The 19,948-nt window shown below is 38.1% G+C and overlaps 1 protein-coding gene across 1 annotated transcript in view; it reads right to left on the minus strand.

Annotated features, from left to right (window-relative positions):
• Positions 1-19,948, minus strand: part of Ten-m (teneurin transmembrane protein Ten-m) — a 107,189-nt gene that overhangs the window by 43,572 nt on the left and 43,669 nt on the right. Inside the window, exon 13 of the mRNA XM_068226818.1 lies at positions 15,475-15,501. Within this exon, the coding sequence (XP_068082919.1) occupies positions 15,475-15,501 (27 nt within the window). The remainder of the gene's footprint in view (positions 1-15,474; positions 15,502-19,948) is intronic.

Here is a 19,948-nt window from a genome sequence, read left to right on the forward strand (position 1 = left end):
ATATGAAACTAAGCCGTGAGAAAAATCTATAGCATTCACTAACCTAATTACTGCTCATACCTAGCCACTGTAAATACCGTAAATCAACATTCTTAAGTCTGATGTAGGTAAGCAATTCTGTCCTGAATCTGCCATTAAAATGGACAGTCTAGAGTACTGCTCTTACTGCTAAAGAAACTTGAAGTGCACAGAGATTCCAGAATAAATACATATCAATACCATAACTGAAGTATGCTATACCAAAGTTAAAGGTTTCATTAAGTTATAAGTAAATGAAACATGACAGATATTTCATTAAAGTCTGTTAAAAAAAAATCTAAAGCCTTGTTTTCCTTTCCTGGTTTTATTCATCAAATCTATATTTTCATTTTATGATTATCTTAAGAAATTAAAATGTAATAGCCTACTGAAAGTCCGGCCCCGCGGTGAAGGATGCAACATGTTCGCCTGTCACCCGGCAGCCACGGGTTTGATTCCCGACTGGGTCAGTGGTTTTTAATTATAAATGTTTAATATCCCTGGCCTGGGGACTGGGTGTTTGTGTCGTCCTTAATGTTCCTTTCCTCATATTCAACACTTTACACTTCCGCAATTTCCAAATACACGCAGGTTCCTAACATATGGTGCAAGTAGGGGCAAAAGATCTTTCTAGGTCGATGCCTCGAACAAATAGCACTTTTTTTTTAAAAGTACTGAAAAGAAGAAGGAAATTTATCATGGAATTACAAAGCAAAAACAAGCTTGTATTCTTTCATGACTGTTGAGATCATGGCATAGGTAGCAGGAGTTACAGTTAGATAGGCTACTGATTCAACACACAACACACATATTGAGGAGCTGAGATAATAAATATTACTTTGCATGATATTCTTTTAGGTTGTGTTGGTTATTATTTTTATAGGAATGTACGCCTACAACTTGGCAACCAACGTCTGTAATGTGAGATAAACTACTGGAATAGTTCTGGTTTACTTTCAAGGATGAAGAGCAGAATCTTTGTGCAATGTCAAGTTTTCAAACAGTTTGTCTTGTTACACACCAGCATAAAACCAAAAGCTATCATCTCTAGGCCATGAAAGAATAAATGCAAAAAATATTATTATAAATTTTATAAATGAATAAAATTTGAAATAATGTATTCTCCAAGTGGTATGATGTAATATCCTTTGGAGAACCTGGGCTTTCATAACTACCCTTTAATCTAACAGCTAAGAAACATGTATGAACAACATGTGATTGTTCCCATAGCCACAAATCTTAATTTTTGTCATCAGAAGTCAACCATGTATTATGGAATTCATTATAATAACCTTTCAAAGTTGGTGGGTGAAATCAAACAATGAGATATAGATACATACATACAAATTATAATGATGATGATTTAATCATACTTGTAAATTGCTATATCAACTGAATACAGTACAAATAAATATAAGCTATAAAACTCAAATAGAAGCTCTTAGCTTCTCCAAAGCAATACAGTGAAATTAAGTCATGCTACTCTTTAACTAGGCTATTATCTAAAATTCTGAGTGCTTATTTCAAAGGATAGTTATAATATCTAATTTAGAGCGGATATAGTAAATATTATAACAATTGGAAGTACAAGGTTTCAAAGCAATGCAGAGATAAACTTTAGCAAAAGTTTCCATGCTTAATCGAATACACATGCAGCTAGTGCAAAGGTAAATACTAAAAGTAAGTCGACTTTTGAACAACATTACTTTCATTCACTGCATCATCTAAATTTGGAACAACTAACCACTTCAGAATTTAATACCGGTTGTAAATAATTCTTAAATCAATTATTTCTTAGGAGTAAAATGCTTATCTTTCTGAAAAGCATATGGACTTTATAAAGGATCAGTACACTATGATGGAATTTTATAGAGTATTGTACAGAGTATTTTACCAAATATGATTTTAGGAGCAGATTTTATTGGGTACCAGTATGTATGGTATATATTGTAATATAACACAACAAAACCTGTATATAACTAACATGCAAATCCCTTCAAACATAGGTAACCTATTAACTACTCCTCAACAACACATCTACATAGATCTAAGATACACAGTGATTCACAAGCAGCGTTGAGCTCCATTGACAAGTACAATATGAATTCAATAGCCGCTAGTACAAGAGCAGAAGCTGAAGAATGTCCTCACATCTGTATGTCTTGGATTTGTGGTCATATAGGATTTGATGGAAATGAAAGAGCAGATACTTTAGCAAAATTTGCCGCCACATCAAACATCGGAATTCCATATGATGAACCTCCAATGTGCTACAAATCAAGAAATATATTATACATCAATGGAACAGTATCTGGACTTCTAGCTTGAAAGGATCTGTTACAAGAGAACTATTCTTCCCCAAAGTTACAGATCGACTTCAGAATAAAGTATTCGTGCCTAACTTTGTCCACGCGCAATTGCTATCGGGACATGGAAGATTTAAATCTTACCTTGAGCAATTTAAAATTCAACTTACAGATGGATATTTATGCTTTTGTGGTTCACCTCAAACAGTGGATCATCTATTTTTCTCCTGCCCCGTGTTTGGAAGGAAAAGACTTATATTTGGGTACCACCTGAACAGTTGTGATCTTGTATTTTCTAAACCATTGTGTGATAATTTCAAGAAGACTTGTTGTTATAACCAATTCTTAACATTCATTTTTCTCATCTTTAACAAACTGAACTCTTAATCTTTCATACATACATACATACATACATACATACATTATCATTATAGACTGTTATGCCTTTCAGCGTTCAGTCTGCAAGCCTCTGAGAATTTACTAAACGTCTCCACAATCCTCGATTTGCAACCAGTGTTGTGGCCTCATTTAGTTCTATACCTCTTATCTTTAAATCGTTAGAAACCGAGTCTAACCATCGTCGTCTTGGTCTCCCTCTACTTCTCTTACCCTCCATAACAGAGTCCATTATTCTCCTAGGTAACCTATCCTCCTCCATTCGCCTCACATGACCCCACCACCGAAGCCGGTTTATGCGTACAGCTTCATCCATCGAGTTCATTCCTAAATTAGCCTTTATCTCCTCATTCCGAGTACCCTCCTGCCATTGTTCCCACCTGTCGGTACCAACAATCATTCTTGCTACTTTCATGTCTGTTACTTCTAACTTATGAATAAGATATCCTGAGTCCACCCAGCTTTCGCTCCCGTAAAGCAAAGTTGGTCTGAAAACAGACCGATGTAAAGATAGTTTTGTCTGGGAGCTGACTTCCTTCTTACAGAATACCGCTGATCGCAACTGCGAGCTCACTGCATTAGCTTTACTACACCTTGATTCAATCTCACTTACTATATTACCATCCTGGGAGAACACACAACCTAAATACTTGAAATTATCGACCTGTTCTAGCTTTGTATCACCAATCTGACATTCAATTCTGTTGAATTTCTTACCTACTGACATCAATTTAGTCTTCAAGAGGCTAATTTTCATACCATACTCACTGCACCTATTTTCAAGTTCCAAGATATTAGACTGCAGGCTTTCGGCACAGTCTGCCATTAAAACCAATCTTTCATTTTAAAATATTTTAAGATTATAAACTACAGCCCTAATGTACTCTTGTGAAATAGGGCTCCATGCTGCACTGAATTTTCAGTAATAATAACATATCTAAATGGTTGGTTTTATGGCAAGAATACAGAAGAAACGTAAATCATTTTTATACACCAGTTAATTACACGAGAGTTGTAGCTTGATGCTTTATCTTGATGTACCCATACCTGATTTTTTGCTCTCCCATACAGTGCTGGGAAATCTTTGTTATAAATGGATGTTAAAAACTCATGCTGATTGTATGTAAAGTTCACCTTCTCATTATTAGTGACATGGCGAATGGTTAACTTGCCACAGTAGCAGTATCCAGCGATGATCATGAAACCCCTTGGAAAACTTTCCTGGCATTCTTTATATCATGTTTGATAATTTCTTTTGTCTCTAGGGTGGTGGTAAATCTAGCGGGCTTTGTACAGTCTCTAAGGTACACATATGCTTCATCTAATGTTACCACATTTTTCCATCTGTCCCCTGCTAGATAGCACTCATACAACTTTCTTGCGTTAGTGTGACATTCCAAAACGTGACGAGGCAACAGCTTATGAACTCCGCATTTATGTCGCATTTCTAATTGCAGGTCCTTGTTGATTATGGTGTTAACTGTTGAAACAGACATCCCCAACTTATGTTTGATAGTCCTTGGTGGGAGGGAGCAGGTTTATCACCTGGGACAAAGGCCTTCGATTTCCTTACCACTTCTGGTTTACGGCTGGTGGATGGACATGGATTTGCCTGTTTCCCCTCTGGAATTAAGCCCAGTCGGCCTTTGCCTTTTTGGTTCAATACAGCACTGATCCTGTTCTTTGATATCAAGAAATCATGTTGCTTGCACATTCCTTGGATTGCATAATAGGTATATTGAGCATCAGAAAGGGCTGTAATATACCCCTCCCAGTAAGGATCAATATACTTCGCCATCATTGCAGCTAATGTCATGAAACTCTACACGCATGTTCTCAGTACTGACGTGAATCATCACTCCCAGTTTTGATGTGTTCAAGTTGATAACAGCGCCACCAGCGGCCTTCAACTCATCACCAGAAATCCCGAATGACCTTCTGTAACCGTATGCAGAGATAGAACATTCTGTTACACACAATAAAACAAACTTCAAATTCTGACTTTGATATCTATGCACAATGTGCTGCACTCACAGCAAATCAGAATATGTATGACTTTGGACATTTTTTCAATTCAAAGAATCTCATTTTCAGTGCTGAAGATGTAACCTGCAGCTCATGTAAGTGCATCACTAAACATTGTATAAGTTGCTGGGGAACATTCCAGGCTGATCAGAGATTCTTTACCATTTCAGAAAGAAAGACAATATGGTATGTATTTCTTACATATAGAAATCCTCGGCACTAATCTAGTTCTGAGACTTACAAGACAGTTTCTCAGGTAGGTTGTGGTTACAGATATAATGTCAGCCACTACTCAATCAAAGGCAATTATAATGTCACAGTCCAGCTCCATGGTTAAATGGTTAGCACGCTGGCCTTTGGTCACAGGGGTCCCGGGTTTAATTGCCAGCAGAGTCGGTAATTTTAACCATCACTGGTTAATTTCACTGGCAGGGGGGCTAGGAGTATGTGTTGTCTTCATCATCATTTCATCCTCATCACGACGTGTAGGTCACCTACAGGCATCGAATCAAAAGACCTGCACCTGGTGAGCCAAACAGGTCCTTGGACACTCCTGGCACTGAAAGCTATAGGCCATTTCCATTTTTCCATAATGTCACAATTTAATAATGGGAAGTTATGAAGAATAATAGCTTTTAGAAATCCCTGATTAAGTGACAGTAAATGAATTTTGGGATATCATTCCGGGAGAGTCAGAAATATGGCTACAGGTTTGATTGTATCATGTGATGACATGACATTATTATGCTTTTGAGACATTACCATTAGAAATACAATTCTTAAAATTAAAGAACAATACACAGCACCATCAGTCACTTTACTGCCTCAAACAACTCACTTTTCATAACCAAGGATAACTGGCAATGCTATGGGAAGTCACCCATTACTCCATGGTACATGTCCATTGGAATAGCATGGAGTTCTTCCTCAGTCATTGTTTTCAGCATGTTGATATCTCACAGTTTCTGGACTTAAAATCATTCTCCTTCAAATAATTTTACAACCAAGAGTCACACGCTGCAAGATCGGGGGAGTAGGCAGGCCATTCATTAAGTTCTCTCCTTCCCAACCAACTGTCTGGCAATTTGTGATTCAAAATTTTCCTCACTACAGTAGCAATAGCATTGTGAGGGAATGCACTGGCCTGTTAGAAGAATGGTTGTGTTCATCGCTGGCACCATAAATTCAAGAAGGATGTAACAACATCGATTGACGTTAACAGTCTCCTCCAAGATTCACTCAATAACTAAGGATTCTCTCTAGCACAATGACAGTTGTGATGATTAACACTTCCATTAAAGTGGAACACAGTTCCATCAAAAAGTGCAATCAGTGAAATCTTGATTTGTTGTTTACACATTCCTTCAAAACAAATTCACAAAATCCCAAGCCCTGTAATGTTAATTCTTGTTCAGTTGTAGATACAAATAGTTTTGAAAGGATGTTACCCCCTAACATCGGAAAGCATGAGACATACTGAACTGACTTATATGAAGCTCTTATGCATTTTAGGCATTTCATTTCTGTAGGCTATTGGCAAACACATCACAGTCCTTGCCAATATTGCTCTGCATTGGTGCTTCTGTCAGGCATTCGAGGAAGTTTTCCTTTCTGGTTGCTTCCGATTGCCAGCAGTTGTGTTCTCCACTCTCCAACAGTTGACAGCAGCAAAGCTGTGCTGAAATTGCGTCTCGCCAGTCTTTGCAGTTTCACGGGGCAACTGTAACTTGTTGTAAGACAGTATACTACATTTTACCTCCCAACAGTGTACAGTCAGTTTTGAAATCTCTCCAAAATATCATCAGATAAAGTCCTTTATTTGTGACTTGACCTTTACTTTTTATCCTAGGTTTTCTTGTCTATTACCATTAATCTAGAAATACTCATATTCATAAAAACCAGAACACCTTGAAGAAATGATTAGCATTTGAACCATATCGGCCCTTAGGTTCAAGGTCCACATCGATATCTCGGCGCACCACCACCGACTGGTAAAATGTGCCTGCGGCTCTCATTGTTGCTAAAAACCGAAAATAATGGATCAGTGTGATTTGAGCAGACATGCAGGATGCCTCGCAGATGTATAAGAGAACCATATCATCAAATGAGTGAGTTTGAAAGAGGGCGCATTATTGGCATGAGAGAATGTGAAGCATCCATCCAGGAAATTGCTGCTCATGTGGAACGAATTGTGTCGGCAGGGCAACGGGTACACCTCATCCGAATGGCATTGCACGACATATCAGCATCCTCCTTGGCTCTGGCGCAACAGTAGAACAGTGTAACACATCATACACTATCAGGAGTGAGAGTCCATCACCGTTTATTACCACCTGCGTTACCGGCGCATCGTTCACTTCTCCGCCTACCTTTGACTAACATGCATAAACATGCTAGACTGCATTGATGTATGGAATGACGTCACTTGGGACAAGAATGGCAGCAGATAGTGTTTTCAGATGAATAAAGGTTCTGTTTGTTTGAAAATGATGGCTGCATTTTGGTTTACCATTGACAGAGGGAGAGGCATCACATTGACTGCATTCACACAAGACATACAGCGCCAACTCACGGCCTTATGGTGAGAGATGCCATTGGATGCAACCACAAATCACAGTTGGTGTGTGTCCAGGGCACTGTGACCAGTTTGACCTATGTGAATGACATCCTGCGACCCATAGCCATACCCTTTCTGCACGACACGCCATACGCCATATTTCAGCAGGACAATGCCTCCTTGTTGTCACAGGATGTCAGACTGTTACCCTGGCCCACCCGATCACCAGACTCGTCGTCAATCGAAAATGTGTGGGATATGGTGAAACGATGGGTGCAGCGCTGTGACCCAATGCCAACCACCAAAGATGAACTGTGGAACCAGGTGAATGCAGCATGGATGGCCATAACCCAGGACGCCATTCACACCTTATACGCATTGATGCCATCACGCATGGAACAAATTATCAGTACCCAAGGAGGACCCAGTGCCTATTAGGCAACAGGACACATGCCGAAACTCAGTGACTGAAATGCTAATCATTTCTGCAGAACATACTAATGAATGTGGCCTGTGAATATGAACTTCCTATCTCCAGTCATTCAAAGTGTTCTGCTTTTTATGAACATGAGTGTATCATCTATTTACGTTATTACTTCCTCATCCTGCACTAAATTTTAATGTTAACATCCCATTTAAATTCTTTTATCATAATTTTAAAAGTAATGTTTGTTTGTTTGTTTGTTTGTTTGTTTGTTTGTTTGTTTGTTTGTTTGTTTGTTTGTTTGTTTGTTTGTCCAACCCTTGTCTGTATCTCCATGGAGTTGGGTATGAGGTGAAATGAATCTCTTGTGGTGGGTTTTTATGGCCGGATGCCCTTCCTGATGTCAACCTCATCAGAGGAGTTAATGAGATTAAATGAATAATGTGATATATGAAAGTAGGAAGGGAGAGGTTGAAACCCGGTGCCGGTTTATAGCCTACTCCTGTCGAATAGCACCAAGGGGTCTGCTCAAGGCTTAGCGTCCCCATCCAATGGACAAATCACCATCAACAGCGTCATATGCCCTCACTCCACATAAGCACTATCGAGAGGTTTGGAATTTAATCCAGGCTTTTAGCGCGCAATCTAGTGATTAGAAATTGCATACCGCCACAAACAGGACTTGAACTGGCTAACCACGGTGTTAAACCGTTTAGACTTCAATGCCTTAATGATCATGGCAACCAGGTGGGCTTATAATTTTAAAAATAATATCTTACTTTAATCATTGTATGATGGCAGTAAGAAGTGATAATGTTTAAAATTACATGGCATACTCTCAATCAATATACGTAATGGAGAGGCAACTTCCAAGTACCTAAATATTTCTGACCAAGCTCGATAGCTGCAGTCGCTTAAGTGCGGCCAGTGTCCAGTATTCGGGAGATAGTAGGTTCGAACCTTACTGTCGGCAGCCCTGAAAATGGTTTTCCGTGGTTTCCCATTTTCACACTAGGCAAATGCTGGGGCTGTACCTTAATTAAGGCCACGGCCGCTTCCTTCCCAGTCCTAGCCCTTTCCTGTCCCATCATCGCCATAAGACCTGTCTGTCTCGGTGCGACGTAAAGCCAATAGCAAAAAAAAAAAAAAATTCTGAAAAGAGGAACCCTGAAGTAGGGATGGAAAGAGTCAGACACAAAGCATAAAAAAATATTGCAATTCAGTATTGATAAATGGGGCAGCAAGTAGGTACAAACATAAACAACTAAAAAAGACATGGACAAACGTTTCACATAGCTGACATCATGGGCTCTCTCTTTGTCGATTCCCATTCTTCTTGCTCTATTTATTCTCAGTCCCTGGATAATCGTGTTAGGGATTTTTCTTTCTTTTCCAGTTTCCGGCTTCACATCAAATTTCAGCTCCCTATCTTCCCATATACAGTATATATTCATTTCAGAATGTTCTAATGTTATAAAAGGTAAAACTGTTGCCCTACAAAACACAATCAGCTATAAAAGGCCCAGATTACATATATCTTATGCTACCCAAGCTACAGAAATGAAATTGAATTAGCATTTCTAAAAGAGCATTAAGCATGAATGTCTAACTCTCATTTAAACCAACTTGGTTTATCTGCTTTTTTTCTTTTATTCTATTGGTTTTAGTCACTGACTCAGACAGTCGGGCTGAGTAGCTCCAATGGCAGAGCACTGGCCTTCTGAGCTCAACTTGGCATGTTTGATCCCAGCTCCGTCCACAGATTGTCAAAGGTGCTCAAATACGTCATCTCCGTGTCAGGAAATTTTCCGACATGTAAAAGAACTCCCATGGGACAGCCTTCTCGTACCTTGGCATCTTTGAAAACTGAAAAGTAGTTAGTGGGACATGAAATAATTACTGATAGGTATTATGGTGATGATAAGGTTTGACAAAGCTAGGACTGGGAAGGAAGCAACCAGGCCTTAAAGTCAGCCCCAGCATTTTCCCCACTGTTCCATGGTTGCCAAAATGAGGTTTAAACCCACCATCTCCCAAATGCAACTTCATAGCTATGTGGCCTGCATCAAGCTGCCAACTTGCTTGGTGATTGGATTGGATTGGATTGGATTTGACTTAATCAGTATAATCATTCTTAATAACATTAATTATTTAGATATAGTAATTAAATACTAAATATGATCCTTTCCACTTGGATTCACCACCAGTGACTTAATTGGACTTGGCAGATGTACGGTTTTAAACAGCAGAGTATACAATTTTCCCATTTTGTTCTACGTACAGTGCAAATCGTCAACCATATGAAACTGTCCTTATTTTGAAAACAAATGGATGTATGGCTATACATTATTAAACTGATTTGTGCATCAAAACTGTACAATGCTTTAGTTTCAGTTAAATTTGTTTTAAGTATGTATCAATCAAATGCTTTCATAGATAGAGTTTTCTCTGTTATGAACACTAAAACAGATCTACAGCTGATCCTTTAAAATATTACTTGTACACTTATTTCAATTATGAAGGAAGTTGCAGTTGATTTTTATAATATACTGTGTATGTTTAGTCATCAGCCCAAAGGCTGGTTGGATCCTCAACAGCTCCGCCATCAGCTGTCATAGATGGCCTAGGCATCACTGAAGAGGCGTACTAGGGAAATGAGGAGTGAGGTAGTTTCCCATTGCTTTCCTCACTGAGCCAGAAGTTGCTATTGCATATCAGTCTGCCAAGCCCACTGAAATGCATGCACCAACCGACCCTATGAGCAATAGTTTCACACCATTCATAGCAGGGACTGGCTGCATAAGGAATGGCATTACTAGCATCGCTCATACCTCAGTCACTTTCATATTGTCAAAGCCAAGTATAAGACAGAGACAGATCAATGAAAGTAACAAAATTGCTCTAGCCTATACCAGAAGACATAGTGCACTGTAAACACTAGGTCCTGCCAGCATACTACTTCCTAAAAAGTGAAGTACAAATTAACGTGAAAAATATAAATTTATTTAAACACAGTGTAACAAAAAATTCAGACAAAACTTCAGATGTAGATTTCTCTTCTGTATAGTAGAGAAGAACAAAAGGTTGTCTCAACATGGGCCTAGACATGCTTGGTTGCCACTTTATGGATTACAAGTACATAAGTATGTTTGTTAGCAGGACTAGAACCCATGTGCAGGCGTTAAGATAATTGAGCTTGTATCATTCACCCCACACACAGTGTTACACATTACAAAAACATGTAACATAAAATATATTGTATTTTATTCCTGCAAACAAAAGTTCTGGAATGCACACTGATCCTACTTGCAAGCCTTAATAATGTAGCAACCAAGCATTTCCGGACCCATGTTCATATAACCTTTTTGTCTTCTCTACATACAAGGAATACATACCTTAACACGTTCAGTACCTGCTTCTGAGCGGGACACTTGAATGCATGGACCAGCCATTTTCATGCCCGGCCCTCTTAACGTGCATTACTTAATAAAATTTACCATTACTCCTGAACTATAAATGTTAGAAACATGATACTTTGTGCTAACCTCTATTAGATATTTAGGGTGTGATATCTGGTGTCACAGGTTCTAAAATACGTCTAATTTTATACAGCCTATCTGTACTTTCGGCATAATGATTACTGTCACTGTAGTGAAGAAAGGAAAGAATATGAAGGAAGCGTATTCGGAACATTGTTTTAGAAAATATCGGGGTGTGAAAAACAGGGTCTTCGGTCCAGTACATTTTATATCAGGATTTTGGACTAATCCGTTTCCACGATTGCATGAACGAATTCTTCGTGAAAGGCCGGGGCGCCGCGCCTATCACTTGACTCGCGTATAGATTGGTCTGCTCACACACACACTGTTAAAATTCGTCATTCAGGAAAATACTCACCTAACTCAAAATATCCTGCTCATTTTCTGTTTAAACGTTTACACCTGAATTCTCTCTAAATGATGTAACAGGTGGACAATAACTAGGATAATATGTATCAGGCACTTCACTTTCCTTTATAGGCCTATTGGATTCGGGAATCGGAATTTCCTCGTCACTCTCACTTTCACTATCTGAGTCTATTTCAGGAATAAGTTCATCACCAGAATCATCATTGTGAACAATATCTGATAGTTTTCTTCCGTAATGAACTTTGTTTTATAAGCCATTATACTACACTCGGTAAGAACGACACGCACTGCATTGGAATCTCAAGTACCGACTTGACACGCGAGGAAGTGCTGAGATATTCCCGCTAAAAATACTAAGATAAACATGAGCCCACTCAATGCGGGGGTTATCTAAAAAATGTCAACCAACTTCCTGCTACAACCAGTAACGCTGACTAAGGTGTAAGAATACATAGATGACGAATATAAACAACATTGCCTCGCTCGGAACATTAAATGGCCCGCAGCATAGGAGCAAGCTTAAACGTCTTACGCTGTCCACGGTCCGCAATGAGTTAAGTTTTGTCCACTTTTTTGTGTTATATCCTCTGTATGTGCCAAAGATCTGAAGCATACTCATTGTGTTAGCAAGTAATATAAAAATATGTACTCTGTGTTATGTTTCAATGTGGAAATAAAGATAGCAACTTAAAAACCGTTACAACAATTTTTAATCTGCTAATTCACTGTGGTACCATACAATACCAGAAAGTTCTGTGTCAACATACAGTATGTATTCCTATTTCTCCTCTCAGAAATCTGGCAACCCTAGACTTAGTTGTTGACTAATTGAATCTTACAATGTTATAGGAGTAATAGTATATACTCATGTTCTTTTTGGGATAAACTGTGTAGAGTATATTAAACAAAATATGAAAAGCAGGCATTGACACTTCAATCAGAAAGGAACATGAGTGTAATTTCATACTGAGATTCGCTTATAAAAATAGTGTATTACACAAAAGCTGTACAGGAGGGTGTCATGTTCTTTTGTGTTTTATATGATTTATTTTTATTTGCAATAATTTCATCCCATACTTCCAGCAGAAGTCAAAATAATTCCACCTGAATGTAGATCATGTGGAAGCAATAGGATTGAAGTTTGATTTGCCCTAGATGTAGAGTACTTTCTAAGTCCCATAAGTTAGTTCCTAGCCGAAAGCAACTGACTTGTCAACTCAAGATTTTAAAGTTTAACTCTGCCTACAATAGAGTAAGTTGAAAAAAAAAAAAGAAGATATATATGGATAATGAACGATCTTTATCATATAATAAACTTAACAGAATGTTATAGGAAAAATATTATGGATACCCATAATTATTCACTTCGTCACTTTGCAATGTGTAAGGATGCTGAAAGATATGCCATTTTGAATTTAGTGATGACAGTTCCTTATTTTAGCCATTCAATGCAATCTGTTGTATTATTATTACAAAGTGACACTATTAAAATGAAGGAATGATGTGTGTTTAGTCCTAATATCATCATTATAACATCAGTTAATTACAAGCATGTGAAATTAAGTTCCTAAGATCAGCTATGCAGATCAGCACAAGCCTCACCACATTGAATGTAGCAGAAATAGAATCTATTTGAGACAAAAGACATGGTTTTGTAGATACAAGGAAAGTTTGACTTCAATTGAGAAGAAGAGCTTTTGACAACTGGAGCAAGAAAGAGCATAAAGGCAAAGGTTTAGTCCCATTTAGACAGTATACTCCAGAAAATGCATGGAATCGTGATCATAAAGGATCGTCTTTCAATGAATGGTGTGGGGCAATAAAAATGAATGCCAATGTCTCTGTTGTGCGTATTGTACCTCGCAGATCCCAGGGCAACAGCTTCTGTCGGTGTTGCCGCATAGTTCGAAACTCTTTCACATGTCCTAGGAGCCTGTCCACATGGTGATTTACTACACACCTCACGCCATAATGTAGCCAGATCAATGATAGCTAACGCTTTGAGAGGACAAGGTTATAATATCTATGAAAAAGTACATGGTCTCTCCAACAGAGGAGGCAACCGACGCATTGACATTATTGCTTTTAAGCCATCCTGTTCTGAAGGTTTCATCATTGATCCAACAATCAGATTTGAGACCAAAGAAAACCAGCCAGAAGAGGTCGATGTGGAATTTTTTTAAATGAAAAACGGTGGACTTCTATAAGCAAAAGTATAAGCTTTCATTCATCTCTGTAACTGGCTTGATAATGGGTGCTCAAGGAACCCTACCTAAATTTTTTGTCAGCTTTTGCAATACCTTTGGGCTGAATAAAGATTTTATCTCTAACATCTTCTCTCAAGAAGAACATCATGATCTTCAAGAACCATGCTTGCATATCTCTGATAAATGTTTGATGTCCCTCACTCTTTTGCCTACTCTTAACCTCATATTATCTCTTGTATCTATCTGTATCCATTATTGTTGTTAAGATACTCTTTGTCCTTGGGCAACCTGCAGCTGTTGCAGGAAGATTGTATAATAAATAAACAAGGGGCTGAATAAGGAATGATTACACAAGAACAGACTTGTAGGTGAACTCGACAATGGAAGAAAGACTGAGAAATGCATGGCTGAAATTGTTGGGCCATGTAAAGTGAATGTACGTGACATGGATTCTCACGCAGTATTTAGACAGGATGATCTTTGGGAAAAGACCAGTAGGACATCTGAGAAGGAGGTGATTGGATCAAAGTAAAGGAGATCTAACAAAGGAGAGACATTGGAAAATATAAAGAGAGAAGTAATTTACAAAGACAGAAACAGGTGGAGGTATATATTCATACAAGTCTTACCCAGCCCACTTGAAGGATTCACAGATGGTCTCCTCATTTTATGTTTGGTGCTAAAAAATTCTTCATTGAAAAAATGTGTCAGCCAACAAATTTAAACAGTTGATCCACTCACAGGGTAATGGTGTAGCTACAATAGAATCACTCTGAGTCCCATTAAATGAACACAACCTTCATTCACTTGTGAAACAGCAAATGGTCTGCCAAGATGCTCTGTGGTCATACGCAAAAGAACTTACTTTACCCAATTTGTACAAAGTATCGCCGCATCTTTTGGAAGTTTTACTTACTCAATTCAGAACAAACCAAATTTTCTTTAGAACATTAAAGCCTCTAGATTTTTTAATTGGGTCTAATAGATCCTGCAGTTCTGGAACTACACGAATACTCCAATCCTCCTTGTAATATTAAGACTGAAGATCTTGATCATAGAGAATAATTTAAGTATGGGTGCTTGAAATGTTTTGGCTATAGACAAACTGCTCCATTCACGATTTTATTTATTGGAAATCAAAAGTCTTTGTGGTCAAGAAGTTTCAAAGAACAAGTTATGAAATAGACAGAATTCAGCAAGTACCATACCACTGCTGTAGACAGAGAAACACAAATGTACAATTGAGCAGAGAACATAAACAAATATGTATTACATTTTTAAACAAGAATGGTCTATCCATCATTACATGAATCTCTATTACATACAGAATCTACTTTGTGTTACAAAGATGAAGCAAACTTAAAAGTCACGGAGCACAGTGATGGGTCATAACTGAAACTTAACCATGCAACAAATACAGATCTCATACACTACATGTACAATAACAACACTACAACAAAATGATCATCTTCTAAATATACAGTATGTATATTTCAATCTGACTCCAGCAAATCTAGAAACTGGCAAGTGTTCAAAAAACCAATCCAAATGATGTATTTAAAAAAAAAAAAAGCAAGATGACTCATTTCTTTTAACATGAAGATGCGTAGGCTACGTGCTTCCATGACCTTACCTGGTGTTGAAGTGGTTCCAGAACACACTGAGCAGCACGGAGAGAAACAAGAAGCCCACACAATTAACATCGGCCAGAGAGAAAACACAAGGCAGAACCTTTGCTAATGTTCTGACATTCTACTAGATATTCATGTCTTTCCTAAAGACTTAATGCATCTTTAAAATTCTCATTTCTTTTCTGACCAGATTTAGATTAGACTAAAGGTACCTTAACTATTACATTGTAGATTTATAATATTCATTTATGACTGCAAATTAGAAGAATCATTCACATTAGATGAAATATATTATTTTATGCTGGATGTTAAACAGTAGGTCTACATAAGCATTATACATATTCATGTGTACCTTAAAATCTGTAAAAATAACAGTGCTGTATTCTAATCAGTGAAACCTTCAAAAATTACCTCATAGTGCATAACCATAAGGGCATTTTCCTATCAAACTCTTCATTATGCTTGTGTGGTGTCGACAAGGTCTGACTCCCCTTTCCCAATAAGACTAATTATGAAGATGAACAGGTATTTAATTTTCCAAAAAGAATTTGTATGTATTTTGAGGTAATCATAGGTAACTCTGATACTAGTGTGGATGTTCAATGTTGTCTTACATTATGAAGTAAACTACTAAATACTAAGCACGTTTGCTATGATTATTGGAAAAACATAGGATGGAGGGATATTTTGACCCCTTTCCACCATATTCCCTTTTCAATACCTTCAACTCATCCAGGCGCTTTCTATCAAAGTACACTAGAACCTCAATTATCCATCATAATGAAGGGGAACAGAGGAATGGATAACCAGAAAATCTGTTTGACTTGTTCCTACCATATTCTTATGTTCCTCTGAAGAAGTCTGTAACTTTCTTCTGAACTTTACTAGCTGCAATTCCTTTGCTGATATCCATTCAAATTCTCTGGGATAAAATAATATCCAAATACTTGCTCCATGCTTGCATGACGGTTTCTCTGGTTCAAGAGCAGTTCGTAGAGGAATATGAGATCAAGGTACAGTCTCTTCTTCCTCACCACTACCCTCGAGCACCAGTCCGTCGCTTTTGAATCTTTCAGTTATTCTCACTTTTGTTTCATTTTGCAACACTTTACATATTCTCTTATTTATTTGATTTGAAGACATTGTGTCACAGATGATGTTTATACTCAGATTGCAAACTGAAGCCAAATTGACTATAGTTACTTTTTTAAAATTTCATGAACGATCGGTGATGGTTGGTAACCTGGTCTCAACAGATGAGAATACCATGTATGGTATTTTGAACAGCGACTGCAGCCTTGCACAAGGTTTCTTCTTGGATGCTTTATACTGTATCTTTATAAAAGATGCAATGTTTTATTATATTCTAACAAACACATAGAATTTTAGCTAGAAATCAGGTAATCAAATGATTGGCTAACCAAAGGATGGGCAATTGATGTTCTACTGTAAAGACAATGCCTAAACTGTTTCTAATGTCATATGTCAAGAGAATTACAATCAGACATTAAATTCAGAGCATAAATATTGAATTACTCATAGTATAGGATCTATCAGTATGTTTTGATTCATAAACAAGAGCAGATGTTTCTCTTTTATGTCGGAAATAGTAGGTACTTAGGTACAAAGATCTTCATCTTAGAAGGAAATGAGATGCCATATATAAACTACTTAACTAAGACTAAGCTGCGTAGTTTACCTACATTCACTGCTAAGCTAGTTTCTGCTTTTAATGCCTGATATTGACATGAGCTTCCTCTGCCAACCATGTGACCTTGCCGCGGTGGGGAGGCTTGCGTGTCCCAATGATGCAGATAGCTGAGCCACAGGTGCAACCATATCGGATGGGTATCTGTTGAGAGACCAGACTAACGAATGGTCCATCGAAAGGGGGGTAGCAGCCTTTCGGTAGTTGCAAGGGCAGCAGTCTAGATGATTGACTGATACGGCCTTGCAATAACACTCAACATGGCTTAGCTGTGTTGATACTGCTACACGGCTGAAAGCAACGGGAAACTACAGCCGTAACTAACTCCTGAGGACATGCAGCTCTCTCTGTATGAATGATGTACTGATGATGGCTTCCTCCCGGGTAAAATATTCCGGAGGTAAACTAGTCCCCCATTCGGATCTCCGGGTTGGGACTACACGAAGGGGGCGATCATCAGGAAGATGGATACTGACATTCTGCAAGTCGGAGCGTGGAATGTTAGAAGTTTAAATCGTTGTGGTAGGTTAGAGAATCTGAAAAGGGAGATGGATAGGCTAAAGTTAGATGTAGTTGGTATAAGTGAAGTACGTTGGCAGGAAGAACAAGATTTTTGGTCAGGCGACTACCGAATTATCAACACAAAATCAAACAGGGGAAATGCAGGAGTTGGTTTAATAATGAATAAGAAAATAGGGCAGAGGGTAAGCTACTATGACCAGCATAGTGAAAGAATGATTGTCGTCAAGATAGACACCAAACCAATGCCCGCCACAATAGTGCAGGTCTATATGCCTACTAGTTCAGCGGATGATGAAGAAATAGAAGGAATATACGAGGAGATAGAAGATTTAATATAATATGTAAAAGGTGACGAGAATGTAATTGTGATGGGAGACTGGAATGCAGTGGTAGGCCAAGGAAGAGAAGGTAGTACAGTAGGAGAATTTGGATTGGGACAAAGGAACGAAAGAGGAAGTCGGCTGGTTGAATTCTGCACTGATCATAATTTAGTCCTTGCCAATACTTGGTTCAAACACCACAAACGACGGCTGTATACGTGGACGAGACCTGGAGACACTGGAAGGTATCAAATAGACTTCATTATGATTAGGTAGAGATTCAGAAACCAGGTGTTGGATTGCAAAACTTTCCCAGGAGCAGACGTGGACTCTGACCACAACTTGTTGGTCATGAAATGCCATCTGAAGTTGAAGAAATTGAAGAAAGGAAAGAATGCAAAAAGATGAGATCTAGACAAGTTGAAAGAAAAGAGTGTGAGGGATTGTTTCAAGGAACATGTTCCCCAAGGACTAAATGAAAAGACTGAAAGAAACACTATAGAGGAAGAGTGGAGAGTCATGAAAAATGAGGTCAGTAGGGCTGCTGAAGACATTTTAGGAAGGAAGAAAAGATCAACTAAGGATCAGTGGATAACTCAGAAGATACTAGACCTGATTGATGAACGACGAAAATACAAGAATGCTAGAAATGAAGAGGGCAGAAAAGAATACAGGCGATTAAAGAATCAAGTGGATAGAAAGTGCAAGGTAGCTAAGGAAGAATGGCTGAAGGAGAAGTGCAAGGATGTTGAAGGCTGTATGGTACTGGGAAAGGTAGATGCTGCATACAGGAAAATCGAGGAAACCTTTGGAGAAAGGAAATCTAGGTGTATGAATATTAAGAGCTCAGATGGAAAGCCACTTCTAGGGAAAGAAGACAAAGCAGAAAGATGGCAGGAGCATATCCAACAGTTGTATCAAGGTAAAGATGTAGATAATTTGGTTCTGGAACATGAAGAGGCTGTTAATGCTGATGAAATGGGAGACCCAATTTTGAGGTCAGAGTTTGACAGAGCTGTGAGTGACCTCAATAGGAACAAGGCACGTGGAATTGATGACATTCCCTCTGAATTACTGACTGCCTTAGGATAAACCAGCATGGCAAGCGGACTGAGTACGGTCCCGTGATTCTAATAAAATAAAATGTTTTACAGTATTCCTTGTTCCGCAGTTTGTGGTATGAAAGCCTTTTGTTTTCATGTATATTTAAATCTTTAATGGTCTTGTAAGTAAGAAATTTCTCATGATATGAAGCAACACTATATTTCCTCCAAAATAATCCCAGCGCCAATGCAGTTTCAATCCAACAAATATGCAGGGCTCAATGGGTTAAATGAATACGAATGACCATTAATGCTTTCCCAATTCTTGAGGTACCGTACAGTATAATTTGTCCCAGGAACACAAAAATAGAGTAGTATCAGTGTACCATTCCTTGGAGTAGGAATTTTTTAAAATTTGCAGGTACCTATTAGCAAATTTGGGGATACTTCTATTTCTGAAAATAGATGTTAAATAAAACAATTCTAAGATTGTATGAACTGGACCGGAAAAGGTATATTTATGGATCAGAATCCATTTAAGGCTGCTCCTATCCAATTCAAGCCCTATAATTCATTTAAAATTTATTACTTTGTAATTATAAAGATAACCTAGTCAGAAATTGGCAAAGAATAGCAAAGGTTCCACTGTATGTTAACTACTAATGAAATGAGAAAAGTCAGTTTTATGTCCTTTTTGACTTTCCAGATATTCAAACAATTACAAACACATCACTGAAAGACACTCACAAAACAGATCAAATAACACATAATCTTTGGCAGCTGGATATTGAGACACCACAGGTTTCCATAACGGCACACATTACCATGCAATGCACCTAGCTGCCAATATTACAACTAACTGTTTCATTAATGCCTGAACTTG

The sequence above is a fragment of the Anabrus simplex genome, chromosome 3 (genome assembly GCF_040414725.1).
Source record: "Anabrus simplex isolate iqAnaSimp1 chromosome 3, ASM4041472v1, whole genome shotgun sequence".
Classification (NCBI taxonomy): domain Eukaryota; kingdom Metazoa; phylum Arthropoda; class Insecta; order Orthoptera; family Tettigoniidae; genus Anabrus; species Anabrus simplex.